The sequence below is a fragment of the Planococcus citri genome, chromosome 5 (assembly GCF_950023065.1).
Source record: "Planococcus citri chromosome 5, ihPlaCitr1.1, whole genome shotgun sequence".
NCBI classification, from domain to species: domain Eukaryota; kingdom Metazoa; phylum Arthropoda; class Insecta; order Hemiptera; family Pseudococcidae; genus Planococcus; species Planococcus citri.
In genome coordinates this window covers 31,225,347-31,252,856 of record NC_088681.1, presented here as the reverse complement: position 1 = coordinate 31,252,856, position 27,510 = coordinate 31,225,347, and the positions used below count along the sequence as shown (strand labels likewise).

The window sequence follows — 27,510 nt, the reverse complement described above, 5'->3', positions numbered from 1 at the left end:
TTACTTTTGTTTTCATATCGAAATATTATTATTATTATTATTATTATTATTGATAAACTGATATTTCTCCAAAGTCTAAACTACCAAAACAATACAATAACCGAACCGTAAACGTATATGTACGAGTACCTAGGTACGTTTCGTTTTCTTAACCTAATATTGAACATAGCGTAGGATGAATTTTGTCGGAACATTTGTAATTGAGTTTATAATTTGATAGACTCGGTTTTTCATACCGATGAAAGTAAATATTGAAGAAGCGCATAATATGTTACATAGGTACATTTTCTATCTATGCCATGGAGAGAAATCTCACAGATGTAATATTTTAGAATACCTTTGAGACATTATCGTATTCTGGTCAGTGCTTGTATAGGTTCCAAAGGATTGTCAACTTATTCCACAACTTAAATGAATGACGGTGTATATGCACATTCCTTCGGGGAAAATCGGTTCCATAGGTATTGTATAAGTAAAGATATAGCGTGTAGGTATTTGTCGATAGTTTTTTTTTCAATATTCGATGAATTTTGTTGAATCTGTGCGTGAATTATAGGTATGAAGCGACGCAGATACTTACTTAATCTGTCTTTTAGTGAGTTCTTGAAAAAAATAAACTGATATTTGAAACGATTCCAATAAATTATGATCCACAAGTCAGATTAACTTACCCATCAGGCGAAAAAAAAGATTTTATAGCAATAAAAAATTGGGTAAAAAGACTATATTCATTAAACGGAATTGAAAGATGAAAAAATGTCGAATTAAGCAATTGCGATATAAAAATGAAAGTAAAATGATACACAGCGGAATAACTGCATCCTGAAAGTACGTTTTAATATTAACTCACCTCCTCTCCATTCATACGAACTTATCAAAAATGTATCAAATTCTATGAATTTGATCGTATTTTGTTTAAAATCCCCATGCAATTCTAATACAAAAATTGAAAAATTGTAACACCTAAGTACTTTGACGAAATTTTGCCAAAATTAAAAAAAAAATCCAATCGTTTTGAAGAAAATCTAACTGAATTTGAAAACATTGGTCCAATGTTAAAATAGGAAAATAAAATCACCATTCAAAACACCATTCACCTTGGAGGTAATAAATAAGAAAAATACTGATGACGTTTCCCAATAGAAAATAGGTGTCTAGTACCTATCAGCTTATTTGACTATTGAAAAAATAACCAATCAGCTTATTTGACTATTAAAAAAAATAACCAATCTCAAATTTAAATTCCAAGATATAAAAAACGTAACAACCGATACATCACACATGATTATAGGCAAAATTTTTAATTTCTATCCCTACCCATGCCTGCTACACGTTGGCACGAATGCATGGTCAAAATTTCAGATGCTGTGACAGAGATGTTGAACTTCCATTTATTAAATTGATGGAAAACTCTTTATTGACTGAGTAATTTTAAATCAACATTTTCATTTTTACAAAATTTTACGTGAATACAAGTAGGAAAGATGGTTACGATTAATACATAAATACAATATACATTGTAATTTGGAATCCGAACTTTGACCTTTTATTGGACCTCTTAGTGCATTGATATGCAATATGCATTAGGTAGGTGGTTATTTTTATCAAGTAAAAACATGACACTTAATATTAATGTAGGTAAATTACATAATGATGGAATACTTAGGTTATTTTTGTACATATTGAAAAAAAATTTTTAATGTAAGTAGGTAAATTGTAATTTTGATTGTAAGTGAGAATTATTTACAAACGTCTGAAGCTCTGAACAGATCTAATTCAAATAAAACTATGATCTGATTAGATCTAATTGGGTATGATCAAATCTTTTAAAAGGTCATGATCCAATTAGATCCTCCTATTTCATCTTATCAGGTCTGAACAGATTTGTTCCGATAAAAAATTTGATCTTGGATCTGGTCAAATTTATTTGAATCCGGAAAATGTCTGTCCTGGCCCCTGATCAGGTCTCACATAAGATCTGGCCAGATCCAATCACGTCTCCTGAGCCGTTCAAATATGTTGGATCTGAGCAGTTCTCGATATCATCCGATCATTTTGATCAAATTAGATCCGTATGCGGTCTTTTTGAAAAAAAAAAAAATATATTATTTTCAGAACTCCTGAAATCGGCGAAATTAATTGTGAAGTTTTTTTTTTAATGTTTTGAACGAGATGATGAAAAACTAATACATACCTACTCATAAATTAGACGTCAAGAGGCCTGTATTTGAACCAAAAGATTGAAATTTCCGAAAAATTTTCAAGTTTTTTATGGTCTTGTCAGGAAGGTTAAAGAATTGACTTGAAAATTTGACATTTTTTTCTATGTCTTGTTGAAGTTATTTAGCCATAAATTTTTTGCAAGGCTTCATCCAATTTCAAAAATTAAAAAACGACCAACCCTGGTTTTCATTTTTAGAAAACCCTATTAATTTTTCCAGAAATTCAGAATGGAATAATTATATCTAATTACTAATTAGTCCCCTTTTTAGAGAAAAAAATCCCTCCCAATCTAAGAAATAATGTTGGCCTCTCCCTGAACAGAGCTTATCAAAGTTGAAAGAAATTAAAATTAAAATAAAATACATTTTTCGAATTCAAAATTTTTTTCAGAATTTCTCCAAATTATTCTACCTTTACGAACCTTCCCCCTCCCAACTCACCCTCCTTCAAATTAATGTTGCTCTGTACCCACTTGTCAAAATGAATCATTAAAAAGTCATTTATTTAAAAGCTTAAAAAGTACAAAGTCATTTTCTTACATCGGTAAATGCTTATATTGATTTGTTCATCAGGTACCTATTACTGATTCATTTAAATATGTATTTATTCATTTATTTTATTTTTTCATTTTAGGTTCCCTCAAACATTTTTTTACAAATTTTTCAACCATTTTTCTTTTAAGACTTTTTTCCTTCCTTTCATTTTTGAGTGCTCCGAGACATCAACATTATTTGAGGGACCAACGAAGAATTTTCCTTGAAAATTGGCTGACTTATTCAAATGAGTTCTGACTAAGAATTTAAAAACTTTTAAAAAAATTCTTCCGTTTTATTTTTTGAAATTTTTTTCAACTTGAGTCTCTGAATATAGGGTGATCAATATTGCTTGAAAAACTGATGAAGGGCGTTTTCTCTTGAAGAAATGCTGGATTTTACAATTTTAAATAAAAATTTGATCAAAAAAATAGGAAAATTATTTTCTCATAAGAACCAACAACTTCAAGAAACGAGAGTATTTACAACTGCAGAATCAAATTTTATTTTTTCCAGGGAACTAAAAACAATTTTTTTTGAGGTTCAAAATACTTCAAAATTGTTACTATATTTATCGATTTGAAACATTTTAAACGGAGGGTTGTAAACCAAATTTTTGCTTTCTACACCTCGGATTAATTTTTAGTGTTTTTCATTAGCCAAAATGTGAACTTTCAAAAGTTCCAAAACTGATGTTTAGCACCTGAAACTTTACAAGGTATAGAAGAACAGGAGGTATACTTAGCTATATATTTTAGACACTTTTTGATTCAAAATAAAAAATACCTACCTTTTAAAAAAAAACAAGCCAAAAAATAAACCAGAGAAACAAAATGAATTTTTCGACTTGATCGACCTTAAAATATGACACATTTCCTGGAGTAAACGGAGGTATGATTTCAACAATTCACCACCCCCCCCCCCAACTTTGTGTACCCGTTGCCACCAAAGCCACCTACGTCGAATCATTAGCGCTTTCCAAACGATATTCGGTCGAGTTCGGATCCCTTATTATTAATTGACATATACCGCATGAAAAGCCTCAAAAACAGACACGAAACGATTCCAATGAAAGAGAGATTGTTATCGAAATGATTTGAGCTGCGTAGTTTTCGCCGAAACTCGTGTTTTTTTTCACTCAGTCTGAGTTCCTAGTATATACCCTATCGATGCGAATATTGGAAATTTAAGCGTATTTTTAACCATTTTTATCGAGAGAGGTACATAAAATAAGTTGGGAAATCTTTTACACGCGATTCTTTCCAACAATTTGCATTCTCATTTAATTCTTGCAAGTCGAACATACGTTTTATACTAGAGGTAGGTAGTACGACGTAGACGTAAGTACAGTAAATAACCTGTCAGATAAAACGGACGATTGTGGTTTCGGGTTTACTCGAAAATTGTACATTTAACCACCCTGATGTAGACGTCGTGTCACTCGGTGAAGTCAATTTTCTTCTCTGGATAGAACGTTACATCTTTATACGTTACATCTTTATGAGGTGAATTCGACCCGCTAATGTTCTTTTTATCGAGTAAATATTTCAAAATTGTTTTTCTAAGCTCATTAGGTAACTTTTGCAGCTCGGAACCGTGTGGTCTGCCGGGGTAAAAAGAGAACGTTTTGGATACTTTGCGATTTTTTTTAATCCTCTCGCCGATCCCCTCGGGTAACCATTTAAGTAAAGTTCGGCTATAAACGAACGTTTCCAGTAAATGCAGGAAATCGATATGTTTGGCCAATCTTTGCGATTTTCCTTGGGCTTCCAACGCGGTGATATCGCTTACCGCTAAACCGATCATTAAGTTCATTAGGACGATGGCTATGAGTACGACGAATAATAGGAATACCAGTCTGGAGACCATTCCGTAGATGGTCGCTTCGGAGGGGGGCAGGTCTTCGGGCATTTTGAACGTTTCGGAGTAATTGAATTCGGACATCATGGCTACGACTTTGATGAAGGTTTCCCAAATTGAGTAGAATTCCGTTTCGTTCGATTTGAATAATATGTAGAATGAGAAGACGAAACCCAATATCAAAGAAGCGAATGTAAGGAATACCTGCAACAAATTGCATCGAATTTTTAGGTTGCTTACATATTTAAGTATACCTACAGCATAAAAGCGTGATAAAAAATCGTAAGTTTTTAATAAGCAATTAGCACCTTCGAGCTCTCAACAATTAAGAAGGTGTATACGCGAAATGGTCGATGAAAATAGAGTACTTTCGACGAATGAAATTAACTCTACCAGGTCGATGTGTTTACGTTTGAACAACGCGCAATGGGATTTTAATTGTTTATGAAAACTTTCGTCAGTTTATACAAAATGAACCTAATGTTTAACCTCATTCGCTCGCGAATTGTATTCTAGTACATAGCTAGGTATAGGCGAAGCTCGAAATTAATTTCTACCAGCAGACAGCAGAGTATATTCTATGTTCGTGTATTATAGGTAGGTAGATAGGTACAGGGTAAAAACTAACAATTTGAACCAGAGAGCTGTTAAAACCATGACGAAAACATGACGCAAGACGCAAGTACCTATATAAAAGTTGATTTCTACCCTTATAAAACTATAATGTACCTACAAAGAATTCTTGCTTTTGTTTTTCACAGTCACCCACGATGTTTACATTTTTTCCCTCGTTCATTACTTTTATACGAGCGAGTTGGTATTCTCATGCAATTTTTACGTTTATGTCTAGAATATTCGATGAGCTGGTCGTCGAATCACATCTAATTAAGAAAAATTAAATTGCTTCGAATGACGTGAGTAGGTAATAGCCAGTAGGTATAGAAGGTACACAGAAAATAACAATGTTTTTTTAATTTTTTTATTTTGCAAGATTAAATATTGTTTTTTATGCGAGAAAGCGAGAAAACGATAGGTAACTTTATATTGAAACGAATTTACGCAATGTAACAAAGTACACATAATTAAAAATATTAAAAATTGATTAATTTGTAGAAAAATTTTCAGGAAATGAAAAACTGAAAATTTAAAAAAATGAATAGGACATTAGGTAGTGAAAAACCAAGACCCGTAGAGCAGCTATTTAAACAAAAAAAATCTCCTCCAAATAGGCCTACTGACAAGGGAGGTATATCAAGTGGGACAACAAATTTTGAACTGAACAAGGCTAGATCGAAAGGCCATACAAAAATATGTGTTATAGGCCAAACTTTTAGATGCTAAAGTGCAGATTTCGATTTTTGTTGAGTTTTTAAAAATCAAATTTAGACTAAAAATGAAGAAAAATCAATATTTTACCAAAATATAAAAACTGCAGCCTATTTTCGACCCACTGAATCGATCAGAAACAGGTGCAAACCATTTTGGCATACTCTGAAGCCTCCAGCAGATTTTTGAAAGTTCAAATTTCCAAAAAAATTTACCCAATGCGAAATTGAAAAGCTCAAATTCGCATGTATACCCCAATTTCAAGATTCCAAGTCAACTGAAGGTGGTTTCAAGCAGTTGTACAGCTTCTTATGTTCTTTTGAATTTCAATCAATTAAGTACTGACATCTACGTATAACTTGAAAACCTGTCGATTTGAATAAGGTTTTTAAAATTTCTCCGGTGAATTCCTTAGAACAAAATTCAATTAAGCCCTAGCAAAGCGAGGGCAAAAATTTTAGAAATTTTTTTATCTAAGGAGTAAAAAGAACAACATTTCTGATCGGGAAATTTATTTTTCTGGATTTTGTTTGACACTCCTCGGATTTGAATAAGAACTTTCAGAAATTTCAATTTCAAAAAAGGAAAGCAAATTCGGCGGAGCGAAAATAGGGTAAAAGCATTGAAAATTCATAATTCAAGAAACAAAAAAAAACATTATTTTTTTCGTGTGATTCGATGTTATGCAAGAAGAAATCAAAGGAAATAAATTCAATCTAGGGATTTTTTAGACTCGGTGGGGGGGGGTTATTATATCTCAAATCCCCCCCCCACACCTAAATATGGCTATGAAATCGACTCGTTGAATAAAAAATAAAGCACACACTTAATTTGAACAGATCATTATGGAATTTTTTGGAAAACCTGAATTTCTAAAAAGGTTTTTGGAAGCCCCAGAACAGCTCGAAACCACTTCCACTCAACTCAGTGCCAATGTCGAAATCAAGAAGTAACGTGAATTTCAAATTTCCAGCTTCTCCTGGGTGAAATTTTGTCGAAATTTCAAGTTTCAAAAGTTTTCTGGAAGGTCTGAACTGCTTTAAGTACAAGTTCAAACTGTTTCCAATGAATTTGGTGGCTCAAAAATAGGAGATTGGCCAAATCTCGACAAAATTTTGAATTTTTCTCATTTTTGTCCCAAATTTGATTTTCAAAAATAATTTGTCAAAAATCGAAAAATGCACTTTAGTAAGAGTATAGGTACCTATCTTTTTCAAAATTTCAGTAAATGTTGCAAAGTCAAAAGTAATGTCATCTAACGAAGAGAACGAGGAGGTAGAAAATGATTCGTGAACGTGATTCGACTCATACCTTTGTTACGAATTATCAATCACGAATTATAGCTGAATAAATTATTAGAATCACATCACAGCAGTTTTGATCCTATAATCGTGACTTGAATCGAATCATGATTCTAATCATCCTCAAACCCTCAAATGTGGAAATGTTTTCAGGTTGGAGGGGAAGGGGAAGGGGGTTTGATTTTATTTACTGACAAGTGAACCTTTCGGTCACTTCATCCATCGATTATGTTGACCCCCCCCCCCCAATATGGATCCACGGAGTAGTTCACAAAAAAAAAAAATCAGCGACTCAATCAAAAAAATTGAACTTTTACAAGACTTTAAATTTTCCAAAATGCTCAAAATTTTAAAAAAATTGCCATTTATTTGGAAAAAACGTTTCCAAAAAAAATCCAGAATTTCAGCTACCTATTCAAGTTTGTTTTTCGAGTCTTTTCTGGCGAATTTCCGATAATGTCAAAATAACCCAAAGGCAAAAGTTGAAGAAAAAGTAGAATTTTCGAAATTGGTCCATTTGTGGACGTCCTGGGGCCTCCCTATAACAAAATCAGTTCCCTCCAGAAATTTAAAATATTTCTGTTGACGAGCTAAACCAATTTTCAATATTTTTCAGTCGTTTTGGTACAAATACTCATATCGCCGAAAAAAGTTATTTTCGTGTTTTCAAAAATTTGCCAAAAACTGAAAAATCATTTTGGGTTACTGAAATTTAGGTTGGAGGGGTTTCAGATTATGCTCTTTTCAAAAATTGAGGTCATGTTCAAATCGGAGGCAGACATCATGAGAGGTATTCTTGTGTTTCTCATGAATTTGCGTTGTTTCAGGTTGTTTTCAACTGATTGCTATGAAGCTAGGGACACTGAAGGGCAATGACTCTAACTTATAAACAAAAATTATCTCTACAACGACCTTAAAATTCACTTTAAAAAGTTTAAAGTTCTGCGAAGGGAGATCCTAATAATTCTGAAAAAAAAGTAAAAAAATAATGATGAAATTTTGTTAAGAGTGTTTTCCAATCAGAAATAATTTTTTCAGAATTTTTCGAGAGGAAGTCGCTACTCCACTACAGTAAAATTATTTCACAACGTGTTTTTCGCTGCATAACAAAAGAGAATCACTTAGACCGACACAATCGAGTTCAATAAAACCAAGTTGGGTCGAAATATCATGCCCTGAAACCTTTTTAACCAAAATTTTAAGAGCCAAAAATTCATTTTTGAAAATTGAAAAAATTGAAAAAATCCACCACAATTGATAGAAATTTTTCAAATTTTTCATCGTTAGAATCCTCTTCCTAAATTTTTTCAACAAATGACAAGGCGAATGTGACATTAAAAAGGTTATCTACCTATCTAACCTATCGCGGAATCTACCTATTCAAAGATACGTAAATAAATAAAACCAAAAACGTTAACTGTTGATAGCAGAAATGTTTTTCGTCGCAGTTAACCCATTTCGTTTTTTGATGTTTTAATTTAATTTATTTTTCAGTCGATAAAACAGCAGTGAAATATTACGGTCGAAGTAATGGCGACAGTATTTCCCCATTACAAAGCTAGCAAGTTCCAGCCTTTTAAAAGATTTCCATCTTATAGCATAAGGTTTACCACCCGGGAGCTACATATGTTTTGAATGATATACGAGCACGTATCTCATACCGTACGTACATTGTACCATATACGTACACTCGTACACCTACCTAGACTAAAGTAACCAACGATATAAAGGTTGTTTTAAGTTTTGAAAATCATCCAATACCTACGTACGGTACGTATCTAACAGTTTGCTTCGTATACACAGTCGACCAAAAAAAAAGAAAAACAAAAAGAAAAATAATTCAACGAAATTGTTGAGAAGATTTTCACCTCATTTTGCTTGGCTTTTTCCAACTAAATACAAATGTAGGTACCTACCTACCCGTTACACTACCTAGCGAATTTCCACATCTCGGTGCAATTTATTTTAATCACATTTTCCCCTCTGGTAAGTAAACCAAAAAGAAAGAAAGAAAAAAACAGATCGCAGAGAAACTGCTGGATAAGTATCCCATGAAATAAGTACCTACCTACGTAGGTTTTATAAGAAAGGAAAAAAAATGATTTTTTTTAATCGCTCGGTAAATGTTTATATAGAATTTACGATATTTTATACCTGCCTTGGTCGTCTTAGAACGACGCTATGTGTGAAAATGTCTTTTGAAATTTCTTTCCAGTCATAGAATTCCATTTTACGTAGGCTTTAAGAAAAATATCCACCTATATATTATACCTACGAGTATAAGAGGTACTTTACGAAATGATGTTTTCCTAAAACGTTTTTGTTATTGTAGCACCTACTAATTTTAAACCGTTGCTATTACGTTTAAACGGAGACCCAATCGATTGGAAAAATTCTAGCCTATTTGTAAAATATCTTTAGAGACAACGTAGCTATAGAGGGGTAGGTAAAAAAAATGGGATAATTTTTGTAAAATCTGCGGCTTAAGCGGATGACAAGACGTCTAGCTCAGGTGTGTGATGTTTGGAAAAATGTAGTAAATCCAATCGGTCGTAGGCTGAGACAAATCACATATACGGACTTTTCATCCTTTAGGGTATAATTTTAAGACCGCGTGTGTAACCTTTGGAAACAGATTTTCGCCAATTTTGACACCATGTTTTGATGTTTTAAGGTCTTAACATGCGGTAGTTTTGACGGTGTTAAGTTTCCTATCCTAAACAAACATCATTCGCGTCAAATTGTAATTTCATTTACGCTCTGGGTCGAGTCTTGGGCGCGAATGTGTGCGCAAAAAATCCTCTCGAGTGAGGGTTTACCTACCTACATGGTTTTTATTCGTTCAACGCGATGAGCGAAGAAGAAAAAGAATGAAGGAATTTCGCTCGTATTTTCCACCTTTTGTACAAATGCGTAAAAAGAATCGTAAAAAACGTGTATATCGAGAGAAATTTAAATGATGTTGGTTTTACGAATTCCACACCGCCGTAGGTAGAGGTACTTATTTCGAGATTAAATTTAAAAAATACAGTAAATTGGATAATGGAGCATTTTGATCGTCTTAATGGATTTTATTACGATAAGGCGAAGCGAAGAAAAAAAACTCGTTGCTGAGTTGGTTATATTTTTATACGATATCAACTATAGTTTACCTACTTGGAAGGTAGCTGCGAATTGCTTGGTAGTAATTTTTATCTTTTTAAATTCTCGATATGTTTATTTTATAAGTAAGTACGCAAGTGGTGAAATATATTCTATCGAGAATAAACACTACTCGAGAATACCTACTTATAAAAATTATTTCGCGGTTATTTTTTAAAAATTACGTACTGATTTATTTTTAAAGACCTCGATCACTATGTAGAACAAAAATTATACAGTGCTAGAATTTCATGAATCTTTGACTTTCATTCCCAACTCGACTTTATTCGATTTTCATCTTTTAGTGGAGTGGCGAACAGCTAAAATACAGGAGAAAACTGCATTTGATGAAAGAATCAACCCCTAATTGCAAAAAATACCCTACTGGTCAAAATTCCATCCGAATTGAAATATTAAGCCAGTTACTGTTCAATATTGATCGATATATGGACCATTATATATATTCCCATGACCAGAGAAGCACATATTTACAGAATTTCAGTTCCATAAGTGGGTTTTTCATCGACTCCACATTTTAGGGGTCTGCCCCCATGAGGGGGTGGGAGGTATGCGATGATTCTGACACTTTTAGCGGAACATATCGATCAATATTGAATAGTAACTGGCTTAATATTTCAATTCTGATGGAATTTTGACCAGTAGGGTATTTTTTGCAATTAGGGGTTGATGGGAGCGCGTAAAGGGGGAGTCATCATTTTTCGTGTTACGAACTGCTTTCAATAAATGTTTCTTGGCAGTTTCAAGAAGAATTAGCATTTAGCTCACCGTTTCCACCATGTTTTGGCATTAAAGTGGCAATTTTGCGCGTTTTTCAAGTTTTGAGGTGTCACAGGGGGCAGAGGGGGGGAGGGAGCCAAAAAATGAACCACCAAAATTATTTGTACACTTTACTTAGTATATTTTTACAAAATTACATTTCCGAGTCTCAACGTCTTCCAGATCCACAATTTGGGAGGCTGATCCCCACGCAAGGGGGAGAGGGGGGACGATGGTTTCAATGGTGAAAATAGAAAGTGCTGATCAATATCTAACAGCAGACACCATAATATTGAATTTTTGATTAAAACTCTATCCACAGGAAAATTTTAAAAATTGTAAGCCCCACCCCCCTCGAAGGAGGGGGGGAGCTCAAGTGGCTCCCGGTCTTAAAAACTTCATTTTGGTTCAAAAATTCATCATACCAAAATTCACGCTTCTTTCATCAAATGCAGTTTTTTTTTCATTTGCCACTCCACTATTTGTTCACTAAGTACCTACTCTCAGAATGATCGGATTTCACTTTTCAATTTTCAGTGAATTTTTTAAAAATTTCAAAGTGAACCATTTTTTAACAAAAAAAATCAATTTTTTTATTGAAGTAGAAAGTTGAATTTGTATGATCCCTCGAATAAAGTGATGAATGATGATGGTGGTTTTGAACGGTTCTAGATTCCCTGGAACCTCCAGTAGATTGGATTTGGCAATTCAGGGTATATTTGGGGCAATTGCATGGCAGCCCTGCATAGAAGGGAACAAAGACGAAAAGAAGTGATTAGTGATTCTTATTTCTTAACCTTCGCAGCAGGAAGAACCCATCAGACAATTTTGAGTAAACATGCAAGACCTGAGGCCAGAAATGGTTCGTTTTTACTGCAGATTTATCATGGCATTTTTTAAATTAGTGGTCCTCAAATTGCACAATCAATTTCGTATGCATTTTACACAATTAAATTTTGTTTTAAAGACGGACCCCTCCAAAAAAAAATTCTGAGATACCTACCTAACTGAATATTAATTTCACCATCTGTATCAAAATTGGACCTAAAAACGGTATTGTATCGAGTTAAAATGTGATCAGAAACAATGTTTTCTTCTACAATAAAACTAAGTCCAAATCTTCATCTCGTATTTGAAATTTTGTTAGGTATAGGTATTGTTTGAAAAGAGCACGTGAAAAACCCTCGACTCTAAAATTTCATTACCGCAAATTCGGTTCTCGATTTTTAACAAATTTTTAAAAATATAAAAATTTCAAAAATTGACGAAAAAATGTTTTTTTTTGTAACAGAATAAATTGGGTTGAAAATCTGGAATTTCAATCACTCGATACCTTTAAATGTGAACATTTTTGATTCATTTTTCAGGCCCAAACCAGCATAATTTGTACCAGCAGAACGTCCAAAACAAAAGAAGCCATGTGACAATCTTAAACCAGAAGGAAAATTTGAACGACCCAAGCCTTCACAGTTCAAACTAGCTGAGCGGCCAAAACAAAAGAAACCTTGTGATTTTGCATCCTGAAGGAGAATTTGAACGCCCCAAACCAAAAGATTTTATCCCTGCTGAAAAACTCAAACAAATTAAACCTGGTGATAATCTTAGACCAGAAGGTGATTTTGAAAGACCTAAGAAACCCCAATTTGTACCAATAAGACCAAAACCTGTTAAATATCAAGACAATTTGAAACCAGAAGGTGACTTTGAGAGGCGCAAACCAGCTGGCTATACCCCAGCTGAAAGGCCCAAACCAACCAAACCTGAAGACAATTACATCCAGAAGGAGAATTTTAGAAACCAAAAGCACTTAAATTTATTCCTGCAGAATATCCTAAGCAAGTCAACTAAGTCAAGCCTTCCGATAACTTGAAGCCAGAAGGTGACTTTAAGAGACCTAAATCAACAAAATTTGTTCCTCCTGAAAGGCCTAAGCCGGTGAAACCCTCTGATTCTGATAATTTGAAGCCTGAAGGTGAATTTGAACATTCAAAATCTCCCAAATTTGTATCCTCTGAAAGACCAAAACCAATTAAACCCACAGATAATTTGAAACCAGAGGGTGTCTTCCATAGCTACTCCAGACAGAAGGTTCTAGTACTTCGAATTTTTTTTTTTTTCAAATTAATAGAGGAGGTTTATTTTTGCTGCAATAATATTGGCATGAAAGATCGTTTTTTTTGTTTTTTTTTGTAACCTTTGAACATTTTGAAGTCTACAGGGTGCAATTTATGTATTTTCTCTGGAAATCTGGTAATAAGATGGGTACCTACCTACCATGTTTCAGGTAATCAATGCAAAGTTTACCTCAATTTTACTAGAATTTCATAAATTTTTGGCCATTTTTGGCTATTTTTATGCTCATTTTACAGTTTTAATTATATGATGCCATTCAATTAATTGTATTGGCAATGTTCGTTAATCTACACAATTTTCACGAAATTTTGTTCAAATTATACCAAGTATTGTAGATTGTAGATTTGATCGATTTTTCGTCATTTTCAATTGCAATTGTTTTTATATCATTTTAACAAGCTTTAGCTTTTCATAGGCATTTTTTTGACAAAGTTTGTTAAATTTTACCAAGATTTATTCACTTTTTGATAATTTAAAAAAATTTAAATCCAATTAAAGAAATACATGATGACATTTTTGCTACATTTTGGTAAATTTTATTGCTTTTTAATAATTTTGATTGATTTTAAATTTTGTTTTTGCAATGTTTTCATGTCATTTAAAGTAACATTTTTTCGCAATGTTTCTTGAGCATTTTGATTAATTTTGAACTGCTCTACAATTAGTGAATTTCATCAATGATGTGTAAGTTTCAATGATGGAACTTTTTTCGCGTTTTTGTCATTTTGAACATATGTACCTACCTACCTATTTTAACAATTAATTGTTAATTTTCGATAAGATAATTTTTAGGATTTTAATGCTTTATAGTTAAATGGTGGTTTCGAGCCATTTTTAACAAGTTTGGAAGAAAATGATCGAATCTGATGTCTGATGAGATCAGGTTAGATCCAATCAGGTCTTCCCTCGTATTGGGAGTCTGATCAGCTCTGAACAAATCTACGTAAGTAATCAGATCTAAGGAATGTTTGAATCTGATCAGGTCTGATCAAATCTGTCTAGATCTGGTTAGATTCCATGAGGTTTCCCCTGTTGAACCTAATTGGGTCTGAGCAGCTCTAATCCGATGACATGTGAGGTTTGATCTAATCAGATCATCAGGTCTTTATATCAATTTAATAATGTTTAACCATCTTTTGCTGTGCAATTTTAGGCAAGTTCCTTTTTAGAAATTTTGTAGGAATTCAATTAAATTGTTAGTTTGAAATTATTTCAATAGGTATCATTAAAAGTATTCTGAATGTTGTTTTTGACACGTTTCAATTATGTTTTATGCAATTTTCACTGAATTTCGCCAAATTTCCTTAAAATTTAATCAATTTTCGTGGCTTTAATTGCAGTTACTGAGCTATTCAGAAACTTGAATTCTTTAGGTAACTTAGGAAGAAAGAAACGAGAATATTTTAAAGATTACAACTTACAAACACAAAAATAAAAATCAATTTATAGCAGTTTCTACAGACAAAGCACTCATGTTGATTCAAAAATGATACGAAAATTGAGTGTTTTGAATTATTTTCTAGAATCAGTAATTTCATGGATCTGTGTAAACAATTCGAATCACTCTTTTGATAATTGATTTGTAATCCGCGATTCAAAATCTCTGCAACATTTCAGTATACCTACAGTAGGTCTAGGTATCCAGTTTGATTTGCAACATTTCATTTCTTATCTAATAAATTTCTTTTCAGATTAACCTCCTCTCCCTCCACAATCCAAAAACGTTCAAATTAACGAACCTCTACCTGTCTCTCCTTTAAATCCCCGTACTTTTCCATTCAAAACTCCACTTTTTATTAACGAATCAACCACATAATAAAAGGAGACCTGAAACGCTCGAATCCACAACTCCAGTAAGGAGAATACCTCGTTGAAATTACTCGAATATACTACAAAAATAGGCCTATATACCCATCTACGTATGTACAATACATCCTACGATCATATCGACTCTACATAGCGGAAAATACGCCGAAAAACAAATAAAATTGGTACGTACCTTAATCACATTGGAAGTAACGCGAAAAAACATCAGAACGTAAAATCCCCAAACTGGGAATCGTGATAGCAAAAATAATATTTCTATCCACGCCAACAGCACAGGTATAGCTATTATATTTTTCCATCTCGTATCGGCGTATTGATTAAACATTGAATTTATTCCGCCAATGCTGACAATAAACGCTGTCAAAAACGTCGACCATTTTATCCACGATTCCAGATCATTGATATAGTATCTCTGCAGTTTACTGGCATGTAGTATTTCCTGTGCAAATAAATTAATGCCGCGTTAAAAAAATGAATAAAAATAATACCTCGAAAAAAAAACAATAAATTTTTCATCGCCGAAAAAAAAGAGAGAAAAATAGGTAGCCTAAAATTCGAACGTCAATAATTGTTTCCGAGTAATTAGACATTCTGTGTTAGTGACAGGTCGTAACAATTTCCGTTTAGTTGGCTTTGTAATTTGATATCCATCGAACGATCTTTTATATCCAAAAGACGAAACGTTATAATAAGGCAAATATACTATAGGTAAGGTGGGTTTGCCTATCTTATTCATTGACGGTCGTTTGCGTTTTTAGACTCGACTCGAGTCTCTCGATAGAAGTTACTCGTACTTCGCTTGCAGATATGCCTTTGTAATTTGGCAACCTTTTTGCATCGAATAAATAAGAAGCCGTGGTAAAGGTAAAGGCTACATCTTATGACGATACTTGAATTTTGCGCTTAGTTGTTTCAGTTTAATTTTCACGTTTTCACAACACTTTACAAATAATGAGCCTATTCCCAACGGGTGATAAAGGGAATTTTTCACACTTTATAGATATAGAGGGTAGGTAAATGCGTGGGTTTTGTTTTGTTGGGGAAAATTTTAACTCACGTCCGAACAACCATATTTCATCTTTTTATCTATGTGATCCACGAATATAATGATACCTTATTGTAGGTATATAAGCATTCATTTTATATTGTGATAAATAAACTACCCACCTAAACTCTTTGTTCAACTTGAAAAATTGTAGGTATGCGATGAAACGTATGGAAAATTTTGTCAAAGAAATAAGAATCCGTTTCAGTGGTTCTAACTTGAGGGAGAAGGGAGGAAGTACCCCACCAAAAATTTTATTTGATTTATGATTCTTGAAAAATAAAGCAGATACTCAAATAAAATCTAAAAATGAAAATTTTCAAAATTTATCACCGTGAGACGAATTTAAAGTTTTCATAGCTGTGAAAAATGTGGTAAAAAAATTTCCAAGTGGTTCAGTAAATTATAAATTTATTTAAGTTCAGCAAAGAATTTTTATTTTTGAAGCTAAAATTATATTTTTTATTCCAAAATTAAAATCATAGCTATTTTCAAATGCAGCTCTTATAACTCTTTTTGATAGGTCGCATGCAATTGGGGGGGGGGGGGAGAAGGACTATGGTTGGTTAATGCAACTTGAAAATTACAAACAGCACACCGTATTTTGCGAACCAAACTTTCAAAAGCTAGGATTCATTGATCTTCAATTTGTTCATATACAGGGAGTCCGGGGGGTGTGGTACAAACTTCAGATTTGGACGTGGCCTATAGTCAAAATTGAAGGGGCAAAATACGTTTTCAAAATCTAACAGCAAAAACCCAATTTTGGACCATGGGGGTCGGTAGTTTTCTTACTCTGAAATTTAAAAAATAATTGAAGCTCAAAAATATTCGATTTGCTGAAAATTTCAATAAGCTTACGATTTTTGAGCTTCAAAAACTTCTTAAATTTTAGAGTAAGAAAAAAATAATCGTAACAGAATTTGTTTATTCTTTGACGTTGAAAACGTATTTTGCCCCTTCAATTTTCAAGATAGGCAACTTGTTCAACTTATCTACTTTTTTTTACTCGTATCCGGTTATATTAAAATCTGAAGTTTGTACCACCACTCCCCAGACACTCATTGTATCGAATGTTGCTGCTTTTGTATGTATTTTTGATCTCTATTCTACACCCTCCAGCTACCAACTCAATGGACTTATGACCCAATTATGTCAAAAAATTGCCAAAATTACTTTTTGCAGAAAAGACCTGTTTTTTTTTCAAACTTCTCCGGAACCGGAAAGTTTTGTTTTGTAAAAATTGAAAATAATCGTATTTCTTGATCAAAATTCTGTTTGTTGTCAAAATTATCAAAATGTTTGGTTTTCATTTAAAAATTGTGAAAAAGTTTTTTTTTGCCAAAATTGCAGAAAAAACCCCCTTTGGTGGTTGAAATTTTCAGAAAGTCTTGTTTTTTTTGCCACAAAAAATCGGCTATTTTTTTAAAAATTGTAAAAAATCTTATTTTTCTAAATCAAAATTACTAAAAAAGCTTTCCTTTTTTGCTAAAATTGCAAAAACCTTACTTTTTTGTAAAAACTGCAAAAAAATATCCATGTTTTGTCAAAATTACCAAAAAAAGTATGTACGTTTTATGTATTAACCAAAGTTGCAGAAATTTTTTTTCTTTGGTAGCCTATTTCCAAAAAGTTTGCGTTGAAATTGCAAAATTACCAATTTTCGCCAAAATGGTAAAAAATGTCACTTTATTGTAAAAACTGTAGAAAAAGGCCCATGCTTTGTCAAAGTTGCTAAAAAGCCTGTTTTGCGTCCAAAATCGCCGAAGAGTTTTTTTCTGCCAAAGTTGCAAAAAATTCCCTTTCTTTGGTCAGAAGTTCCAGAAAGTCTTGTATTTTGTACATATTTCAAAAAATCAGTTTTTGTCAAAATTGCAAAAAAAAATTGATTTTTTTTCAAAATTACTTGCCAAAAAATCTTGGTTTGCTAATGTTGTAAAGAAATAAAACTGTTAAAAATACCTTTTTTTTAAAAAGAAAAAGATTGGAAAAAATTATCAAAAACGCTACAAAAAAAATACGTTGACAATGTTTTTAAACAAAATGCGTATTTTGATTATAAAAATTTTTAATGTTGGTGATTTTTTCAACTTGCTTTCATTCATTTATCCCTTTCGTAGCTATACTATGTCGGTACATCAGTACCAGAGCTACTTGAACATCATTTTTTCATACACACTTTGGTCATTTAAAATGTTAAACTCGAGCTTTCACACATTTTGTGACCTTTGACGCAATTATTCGTTACGTTCTCATCCTTTTAAAACCTCTATCTTTAGTACGTGCGACTCCATTCAGTCATAAACATGTCACCCTTACCTGAAACGAGAGAAGCACTAACGTAAATAGCATCACAAAAACAGGAACAGCTTGCCAATTCTCCATTTGTTCAGTTCGGACGAGAAGCGCGAACGATGTTAAACTGACGGTGAAAATGGTATACAGGACAGTTATGTAGACGAAGAATTTACTCAGCTTTTGCCACTTTAAGTGTAAAAACGTCTCGGTTAAAGGATGCAGCAATAGGGCAGTCTGTAGATCATCTTGTTCGGTGTTGAGTAACGCATTTAGCACCTTCATTTGCTTTTTATCGTCGCCGCAGGGAGTGAAAAGGGCGAAGTTGAATGTAACCAAGCATTCCGGATGGTTAAGTGGTAAATCGTCCATTGTGATAAACGAGTCGAAAATATTATGGAAAAATCCCATAGGGTCTGCGAACGTGTACGTAATGATGTGTATGGCGGTTTTAAAACATCCGTCGAAATACGGTACCACTATTTTACGGTACAGGTTTCCTCCATTTTTGATGATTAGTTCGGTACATTCGACGTGATTGAAATACGCAGCTATGTGTAACGGATGCCAGCCGTTGACATTGGGTTCGTTAACGAGACTTCTGTCTTGTTCTATTAAATACTTGACGACATCCATACGACCTTTCCACGCAGCGCAATGTAAAGGCATTCCACCGAAGTCGAAGCCATCCGGGATCCCTGCGCAAAAATTGGGACGTTTGTTGAGACTGATTTTCATCGTTTTGCCAATAATATCGCATCCTTTCTGTAGCAGTAATTGAACGCAGTCTAAATGCCCTTCTAAAGATGCCAAGTGTAAAGCGGTCTCTCCGTCGTCAGTTTTGGCGTTGATTAAAGCTCGGTCCATGTTCAAAATCAGCCTCAAAATTTCCAGATGGCCTTTTTCAGCGGCAGCGTGAGCCAAAGTCCGGTTATTTCTAGCAGTTATGCGGAGATGAGCTCCAAATTTTATCAGCATCTTAGTTCCATCCAAGTTTCCACTGAGGACAGCTACCATTAGTGGAGTTTCTTCGTCAGCATTTCTCGAATCAATGAACTAAATGAACAGAAAAAATGTACAATCAATTCAATTATTAGATAGGTACCTAGCTAATCTCGAACATACATAATATATAACATGTCTATTCCACTCACTCGATTGATATCCAAACAAGACAACAATTGATCCATGACGCAAGGATTTTTACCACTCGCCGCCAAATGCAAAACATTATCTCCATGATCAGTGACCGCATTTAGATTAGCTCCCGCTTCTATCAAAAGGCACACTCCGTAGCTCCAACCAGGAGTTATAGCGATTTGTAAAGGAGTCCTATTCGCGTAATCTTTGATCTCCAAAGTACTCCCATCTTCATCCCAACTAAGCAACAAAATGAGGCACTTTTTGGCACATTTCCTGATAGCCAAATGCAAAGGAGCATCTCCCAATTCATTACGAACAGTAACATCGAAGTTTTTCTTGAGCAAGATTTTAGTCAAAGTTTCATTTTGGGTCAAAATGGCCGTATGCAATATGGTGGTGCAATTTTTCCTATTTTCTTCGGCTATGTTGAACTTGGCACCAGCGTCGATAAGCAGGCAAATTATTTGGATGATTTTTTTGCAACTTTCGGATTCTTCGCTGTTTAGGCTCATGACGCTGTTGGTGAGGGTCTCGCAAGTCTCTTGAGGGTCTAGGAATCGTAAATCTGTCGCCGAAGTGCCAATTTTTTGGAATAATTCGCATTGTCCTTTGAGCTGTTCTAATTTTTTATCGATTATGTTTTCATTAACCACGTCCAAAGCTGTCATATTCCGGCCATCGATCATTTCCAGTTCGGGCTGTTTACTTAATAAATATTGTACGCAATCGACGTTTAGTTGTTTGCAGGCGACGTGTAAGGGTGTACTATTTGCTACCATTTGTGGTACCTGAAAAATGACTTGTGTTTGAATTCTCAATTGAGCAAATTTATTGCCTTAAAAAAATAATAGATAGGTAGAACATACCTTAGCGCTGGTACTCTCGCATTCATGAGCCCATGAATCCACGACTAAAGCGTTTCCTTTGAAATCATTGATGATGTTTGTCGTCTGTTCTGAAATGCTTTCAGGGTAACGTTCTACCAGAATTTTCAAGCATCTCAAGCATCCATTCCAAGCGGCTAAATGTACAGGAAGATAATTATTGGTCCAAGTAGAAGCCAAGCCATCAGCGCCCTTGTCTAGAAGTGCGATTAGAAGGTCACATCTGTCGAAAAGTATTGCCACATGACACGTGTTTAGGCCACCACCAGTACAAGTTGCATTGATGCTTGCGCCTGCATTTAAACAGCTGTGGAAAAAAACAATTGATTATAAAATTTAACATAAGTATTGACTGGTTAGGATTACATGTAAGATACCAATAGGCCTATTTAAAGAGAAAAAATGGGATCTGATCAGATCAGGAAATTATGACCACGTAATTGAGCAGATTATAAAGGGGCGACGGGGCCAGGAGGGTAGGTGTTGGTTTGAGTGCAAAAAATTTCAACTCATAAAATTGCTATAAGGCTCAAGAAATTTTGATAAATTGAAATAAAAATACAAAATTTTAAATTAAGTTTGTAAAAGTACAGGAAGAAAAACAAAAATCTAAAAAAACAGTCAATTCAATTCCTTTTTTTTCTACAAGAACGAGAAACTGAAAAAAACGTTTTTTTTTTTTTTATAAAATTGGAGTTGAAAAAAACACGTTTTAAACAAAAAAAAACTTGTTTGTTTAAAACACTGTTTTGTTTTGTTTTCATTTGTTTTAAAACATAAACAATCTTGTTTTTTTTTTGCAAAAATTCCAATATATTATATTTTTTTAAAAATTGTCTGAAAATTTTCATTTTTTTCTCAAAGTTGTTTAAAAGTTTTGTTTTTTTAAATAAATTGTGAAGGTTTGATTTTTTTAAAAAACTTCTGGACATCCTCGCTTTTTTTTCTTAAAAAGTTTTTGTTTGTCTTTGTTGTTAAAATTGCCAATCTTGCTCTTTACCAAAAATTACCTTAAGCTTTCACTTTTTCACCAATGATTTCCAGTAATGTCATTTTTTTTTTGGCTAAAAATTCGAAAAAAGGTTCACTTTTTTGTAAAAAATTGCTAAATAACAATGCCTATTGCAGTTTTTCTTCGTAAAATTTGTCTACGTTCGACGTTCTGCGAAGAATCAAAAAGTTTTCCCAAATCATACCATTTTACAAGAAATTATAAAGAAAAATCCTACCTTTCGCTATTGTCAGTTTCGTTAAAGGTTTCGTTTTCGTCAAAAACTGAAAAAATTCTCAATATATATATTTTTTTTTTTTGTCATAGGTATTTACCATCAAAAATTTACGAAATAATCCAATTTTTTGTCAAATAATGCGACCAAGTAAGTAGGTATCTTTTTCTGGTCTGAATTTGTCAGAAAGTCCTGCTTCTTGCAAAATTGTTGAAATCTTGATCGAGTTTTTTTTTGTAATTTTTTCTGAATTCGAAACGTTTTGCTCGCGTTTTGTTACTTTTTTGAGCTTGTTTGATTAGGTAATAGGTACCTACCTATGACAGAGTTACTTTTGTTGGCAAAAATTGAATGCGAACCCAAGCTGATAAAATATTTCAGAATCTGAGTGAAATTTTATTCATGATAATTGTGGAAATTCATAAACATTATAGGTAGGTCTAGGTACCAATAAAACTGTTCGAATGATTTTCAAAGTGTTGAGTATAATTATTGTACAGAGCAGAGATATCCGTTGCTAAATGCTGGCATACCGTGTATCGAATTAAACTCGTGAAACTCCTATCTCTTATCTTCCTTTTTTACCCCCTTCCTCGCATCATATTTTATGCACTGCAGATACCTGCAAACATTCTTTCGATGTGTGCACTGTGCTGGCCATAATCTTGCAGTTAGTATGGTAACAAGCTTGCATGTAAACAAACTCTACCCCTTTTCTGATTTTTAAAATAAAAACAAACTAATTTTGAGTGATAGTGTTCTGTTGATGGGGTAATTTGGGCTTAGGCGTCTCGTGTTCACTTTATTGTCTTCGAATTTTGAGGTAAGTTTAGTTTAATTATTGTAATCAACAAACTTTAGTGTTTGTTTGTAGGCCTAGATATGTGAGTTTATCTACGAGTTTAATTCGCGCAAAATCGATTGATACTGATGATAATTTCGACTTTTTTCTGTTATTCCTGTAGTATACAAATATAGTAATCGATTTGGTACAGATGGGCAATCCGACCAAACTTCGTTCACTGGCGGCGAAATCTTCGTGTATACAGTTGGTTTTCGAATGGGCCAGCTGTGAAATGACAGTCACCAAAATTTGGGTATGCCCGAATGTCAGCTACCGGACATGCCCAGCTCACGATCGGTTCATTTGGCAACTGGGGGAAATGGAAATACCGGAAAGATCAGTGATCTCGAAATTGGTTCTCAACAAAATCGAATACCACATGGCGTCAATTTTGAACCACGTTATCCAATGGATCTGTTACCATCATCGTAAAAATTTCTTCCACGATGAACCGGCATCTCCGTTGAAAGAATACCTGCTTAAATTGATTTGGAAACCGGATAGATCGATCGACTACGAAGCTACCGCGAAAAACGTGTTAGCTGGCTCGAATTTCAACCCGATGGAAAAGTATAGATTCGCTTGCACGTATTGTTTCGAGGAGGATTTGCGGAATTTGAGAGATATGGCACCAGTCACGATGGATTGTGATTTCGAAAAAGAACCTTTGCTGGTTTATTGGAGTAAATATTTGTCCAATCAGTTGCATACGATAACGTTACCGGCGAACGCTTCAATCGACGAAATAATGTTTACAAAAGCTCTTAAGGAATACGATATTTGGCAGCCCATTAAGCACTTTTTTGGAAAATTGAACTCCGGCGCTAAATTATTGCAGTGTAAGAACGTTTTCGAGCACGAACAAGGGAAATATCAAAAAGAAGTACTGGCTCTACTGAACGAATGCGAAAAAATTTCTCTGTACCAGGATAATATGAGACAAATCCTTGAAAATTACGGTCTGAGGGACAATTTCGAAGGTATTCGACAGATTTGCACCGAGTTGAAGGGCAAGTTGAGTTTGAAGGATTTCGCTGTAATTATCGAAGAATTAGCGCGTCTGTCGGTGGCTACTGTTGACAGTTTCAATGCACTGACACCGTTACTAATGGAAATTTGGAATGATGCCCGCGACGAGGATAAACGCCACGTAGCCTCAACTGGCTTTCAATCGCGTATCGTCGATACATGGCAAGACTTGATCTGGGAAGAAGACGATATGGATTACCATTTTGCCAATAGACACCGAATGCGCAATCCTTTGGTGTTTATTCGTGCCTTGGCTGAAGCATACAAACCGCTAGATTTCCTGGAGGAGTCTATTTATTACCTGATAACCTGGCAACCGGTCGCTTCTATAGTCGAACTAATCGACGAATTTCAATTCAGTGCCGAAGATGTCGAGAAATTAAAGAAGAATATTCGTCAAGAGATTGTAACGGAGTACCTACACTTGTTTGTATGATTTGGTGCAGCATGGCGAGTTTAATGAATTTAACCGTTTTGTCTCGTTTTGCTTCCCGGATAACACGAGCAGAATCGATTATCGGGGAAGATTTTTACTGGATGATGGGTCGATGAAAAACCTTAGTTATGCGTTAGCGTACGTCGATTGGAAATTAGTTAAAGAATTCATCAACGAAGCGGAATTAGTGTCTAAAATCTCGTATTATTATACTATTCCACTGATGCAACACGTTTTAGAGAAACATATAGACATTCTGGTGAAAATGATGCATCGAGAAGAAGCGAACAGCGTCGTGGAATGTATTCTTACTTTTGTGCTCTTCAACGACGAGTTATCTCGAGCAAAGAAAACTTGCATGGACTCACTTTTCAAGTACCTTGATGATGGTCATTGGGTCAATAATGAGAAGGCTCGTCATCTGTTCGAAGAATTATTGATTTGGTGCTGCGAAACTGACACAGGTGTGGCTCAGTTCAAAGATAAAATGAACGTTTCAAAAATTTTCATCGCTCTATTAGAACGCTGCAAATACTCCTACGGGTTCAAAGCGAGTGATTCTATTGAAGAATTCTTACATTGGTATTACCCGATCGAAAGTGATAGGAAAAAATTTAAATCGAAAATTATCTACTCGTGGGATGATTTCGATATCATCATGGAATTATTGAACAAAAGAAAGTATCGTCGAGGTGCATTGAAGTGGTTTTTTAACAACGATGCCGATGAAATAACGAAATTTACGTCATTTTTTACCTGATGCGGGTCGAGTTTTGCCGAAACGATTTTCGATGATTGATTTTGCGTACCACGTTTATATTTTATTATTGTAATGTGTAGTTTATTTTTTAAATATTTATTTTTACCTAATCCGGTTACCTATCTTAATAAATTTTGTGATGTGTTTGCAAGAAGTATGCCTCATTTTTCGAAATTTTTAGTGATTACCTACTCGTAGACTTACAGAAATCAAGGTTACCTATTTAAAAACATGAAAATATCATTAAACTCATCGGAGTCTGATGAAAGTTCATCAAAATATACATTCCAGAACGTCTTTAAAAATCATATTAAATGACATAAAATCATTAAAAATTATGAAAAACTTCAGGAACGGTTTTTACGATTTTACAAAACGCAATGAAACTTGATAAAAACTGCACAAATCATGGTTGAAAAACTTTATCTATATACTTATATGAAAGCATCGACACGCTTCAAAACTTCGAGCAATCAAAAACTGATAATACTTATTTCAGTAAAACTTCGGCAAAATCTGCGTGAAAAATTATGAAAACGTGAATTAAGTATATTTAAAATGGCGTAAAAACGCTTGAAAATTATCAAAAACTGATGAAATGTTGCCAAATTAAGCAACAATCGTATGAAAAAAGAACTGAGTCAAGATTCAGCAGAAACTCCATTATGTACACATGATTAAAACCATCAATTATATAACGACAGAAAAATCTAAAAACGCCGAACAGTTATCAAAATTTCCATAAAACTTCGTGTATAAACGTAATCAACCATATAGGTAACGCAAATATACAAAAAAAAATTAAAATTTCTACAAATTTGATAAAAATTGCATGAAAAGGTAGATATGTTGCATTTATTGTTCAGACTTCTCTTATGAAAAGTAGGTACCAAAATGTGACGAAATTTAAGTAAATTTTATAGCAAAAAATAATTTATAAAGCAACTGGTTGAAATAACTATTAAAAAAAAAAAAAAAAAAAAATATTGAAAACGACTTGAAAATCAATACTTTGTACTGTTATTGACGATAGGTACTAAAATTACTTCCAGTTACTTTTTCAAAATTTTGGTTACTCGTCGAGGTAAATTTTTTTTCAAAATTTTACCAAATTCAGTTTTTCCAAATCTTGATCAAACATCTTTTGTAAAAGAAAAGAAATGAAAGAAAAAATGTCGATACCACGTTTCATTTCAAAAATTGATGAAAACTGTTCAGAAGTCTCGCTTTTCTGTCAGAAATTCGCATAGATAAGTTCGTTTTAATAAAATTGATCATCTCGTTTTTACACTAAAATTGCGAAAAAAAAAGTCTCAATAATTGCAAGAATCTAGATAACGTAGCTATCCACTGGTAATTATTTATTAATTATTATTCAAGGTACAAATTTTCATATTGCACGTTGTTAATCCAGAGTTAGTGAGTAACATATATTGAACATTATACGCTTATTTTTTTTTTAAATCACAGCGTTGATTATTATTTTTCTTATTCATCTCCCATCACCACAAATGAAAAAAACTCGTTTAAAAACGACACGTACTTGTTGAACGATACCAAATCATCATTCTCTATGGCAGATAATAACTCAGAATTCAGTCTCTGGACAGTTCTCTCATTTTTGGTTATCTGTACGAATTTCCTACACTTGAAAAATGCTTGAACAGTGGACACACCGCTATTCAATTTTTCAAACGCGGTTTGTCCGTCGTCGCTATCATTATCTTCCTCATCTTCGGTATGATCATCTTCATCGCTTTTCAATTCACTGATGATTCGATATGTTGAAGACATTGTTCTTGTAAAAATACATGCCACAAAAAAAAACACTTATTCACACATAGTAGGTAGTCTTACAGTGAGTAAAATTTAACGTCTGCATCGTATTCGCATTCGTTTAATACTCGTTATTTAGCTTTGAAGTTTTTGGCCTCTTGGTTTTTTTTTTTCATTCTTCTCAAAGATAAGATTATGTTACCTAAGGTAGGTACGTATACTATAAGTACATATTAAGATACCAAACCACCGATTCGTAGTAGGTAAATAAACTTGAAAAAAGTGTTCTCAAAATTCGGAGGCGACATTGTGTGCAGTTGAATATCGCCTATATCATAGTAATTGGACGGAAATTATTTTTATGTTTACAGTGTGATTAATCGAGTGGCCAAATTAACGTCGGTGGTACTTAATATTACCTACCTTGATTAAATTTCGCTAGAAAAGAATTATCGAGTGTGTTGCGTCTTCTAATGACTCGACATAATGCGTTGTTCAGAAATATATATACTTAGGTAGGTATAGTTATATTTCACGATAGATATTAAATAATATTTGGAAATATATTCGGTACTTGAGCTTCATTTGAGTACTGTAGGTGCGTATTATTGGTGATTTTTCAGTATTATCCGACGTTTCATTATCAATTTGATGGATATTGGTGTTAATCTATTCGAGTAATAAATGTTCCTAAACCGATACTACTTTCTTAAATTACCTAATGGCTAGGTATTGTAAAAGTATAACCAAGAATATGATTAACATCAGCTTCATACATAAGATGATAGCTACCTCTTACTCGACTGTAATTCAATTTCGTAAAATTTTCTTATCAACCTGAATAGTCGTAAGGTGTAAATTTATCTTCAATTTTTGAATAATAAAATTCTCTCGAATGAATTTTTTTCACGCATTATTATTATTGAAATATAATATTCGTAAAATATCTAG

The 27,510-nt window shown here is 33.6% G+C and overlaps 2 protein-coding genes across 2 annotated transcripts; one reads left to right on the top strand and one right to left on the bottom strand.

The window, feature by feature from the left end:
• Nucleotides 1–1,390: 1,390 nt before the first annotated feature.
• On the bottom strand, nt 1,391–26,699 carry LOC135848859 (transient receptor potential channel pyrexia-like). Its single transcript, XM_065368928.1, has 6 exons — nt 26,327–26,699; nt 20,471–20,795; nt 19,616–20,392; nt 18,486–19,517; nt 15,294–15,560; nt 1,391–4,820 (listed from the first exon to the last, which is right to left on the bottom strand). The coding sequence occupies exons 1-6, from the start codon at nt 26,575–26,577 to the stop codon at nt 4,194–4,196; spliced, it is 3,279 nt and encodes a 1,092-aa protein (XP_065225000.1). The 5' UTR covers nt 26,578–26,699; the 3' UTR covers nt 1,391–4,193.
• LOC135848860 (uncharacterized) lies at nt 22,262–24,937 on the top strand. Its single transcript, XM_065368929.1, has 2 exons — nt 22,262–22,537; nt 22,680–24,937. Exon 2 carries the CDS (start codon nt 22,710–22,712, stop codon nt 24,021–24,023), a length of 1,314 nt encoding a protein of 437 aa, XP_065225001.1. The 5' UTR covers nt 22,262–22,537; nt 22,680–22,709; the 3' UTR covers nt 24,024–24,937.
• Nucleotides 26,700–27,510: the final 811 nt, after the last annotated feature.

Bases quoted from the DNA above. Each gene is read 5' to 3' on its own strand.
- LOC135848860 (XM_065368929.1), top strand. From the start codon at position 22,710: ATGGGCAATCCGACCAAACTTCGTTCACTGGCGGCGAAATCTTCGTGT.
- LOC135848859 (XM_065368928.1), bottom strand. From the start codon at position 26,577: ATGTCTTCAACATATCGAATCATCAGTGAATTGAAAAGCGATGAAGAT. The intron at 20,393-20,470 runs GTATGTTCTACC...GTCATTTTTCAG, and splicing joins GCGAGAGTACCAGCGCTAAG to GTACCACAAATGGTAGCAAA. The intron at 4,821-15,293 runs GTACGTACCAAT...AATTTGTTGCAG, and splicing joins TTACTTCCAATGTGATTAAG to GTATTCCTTACATTCGCTTC.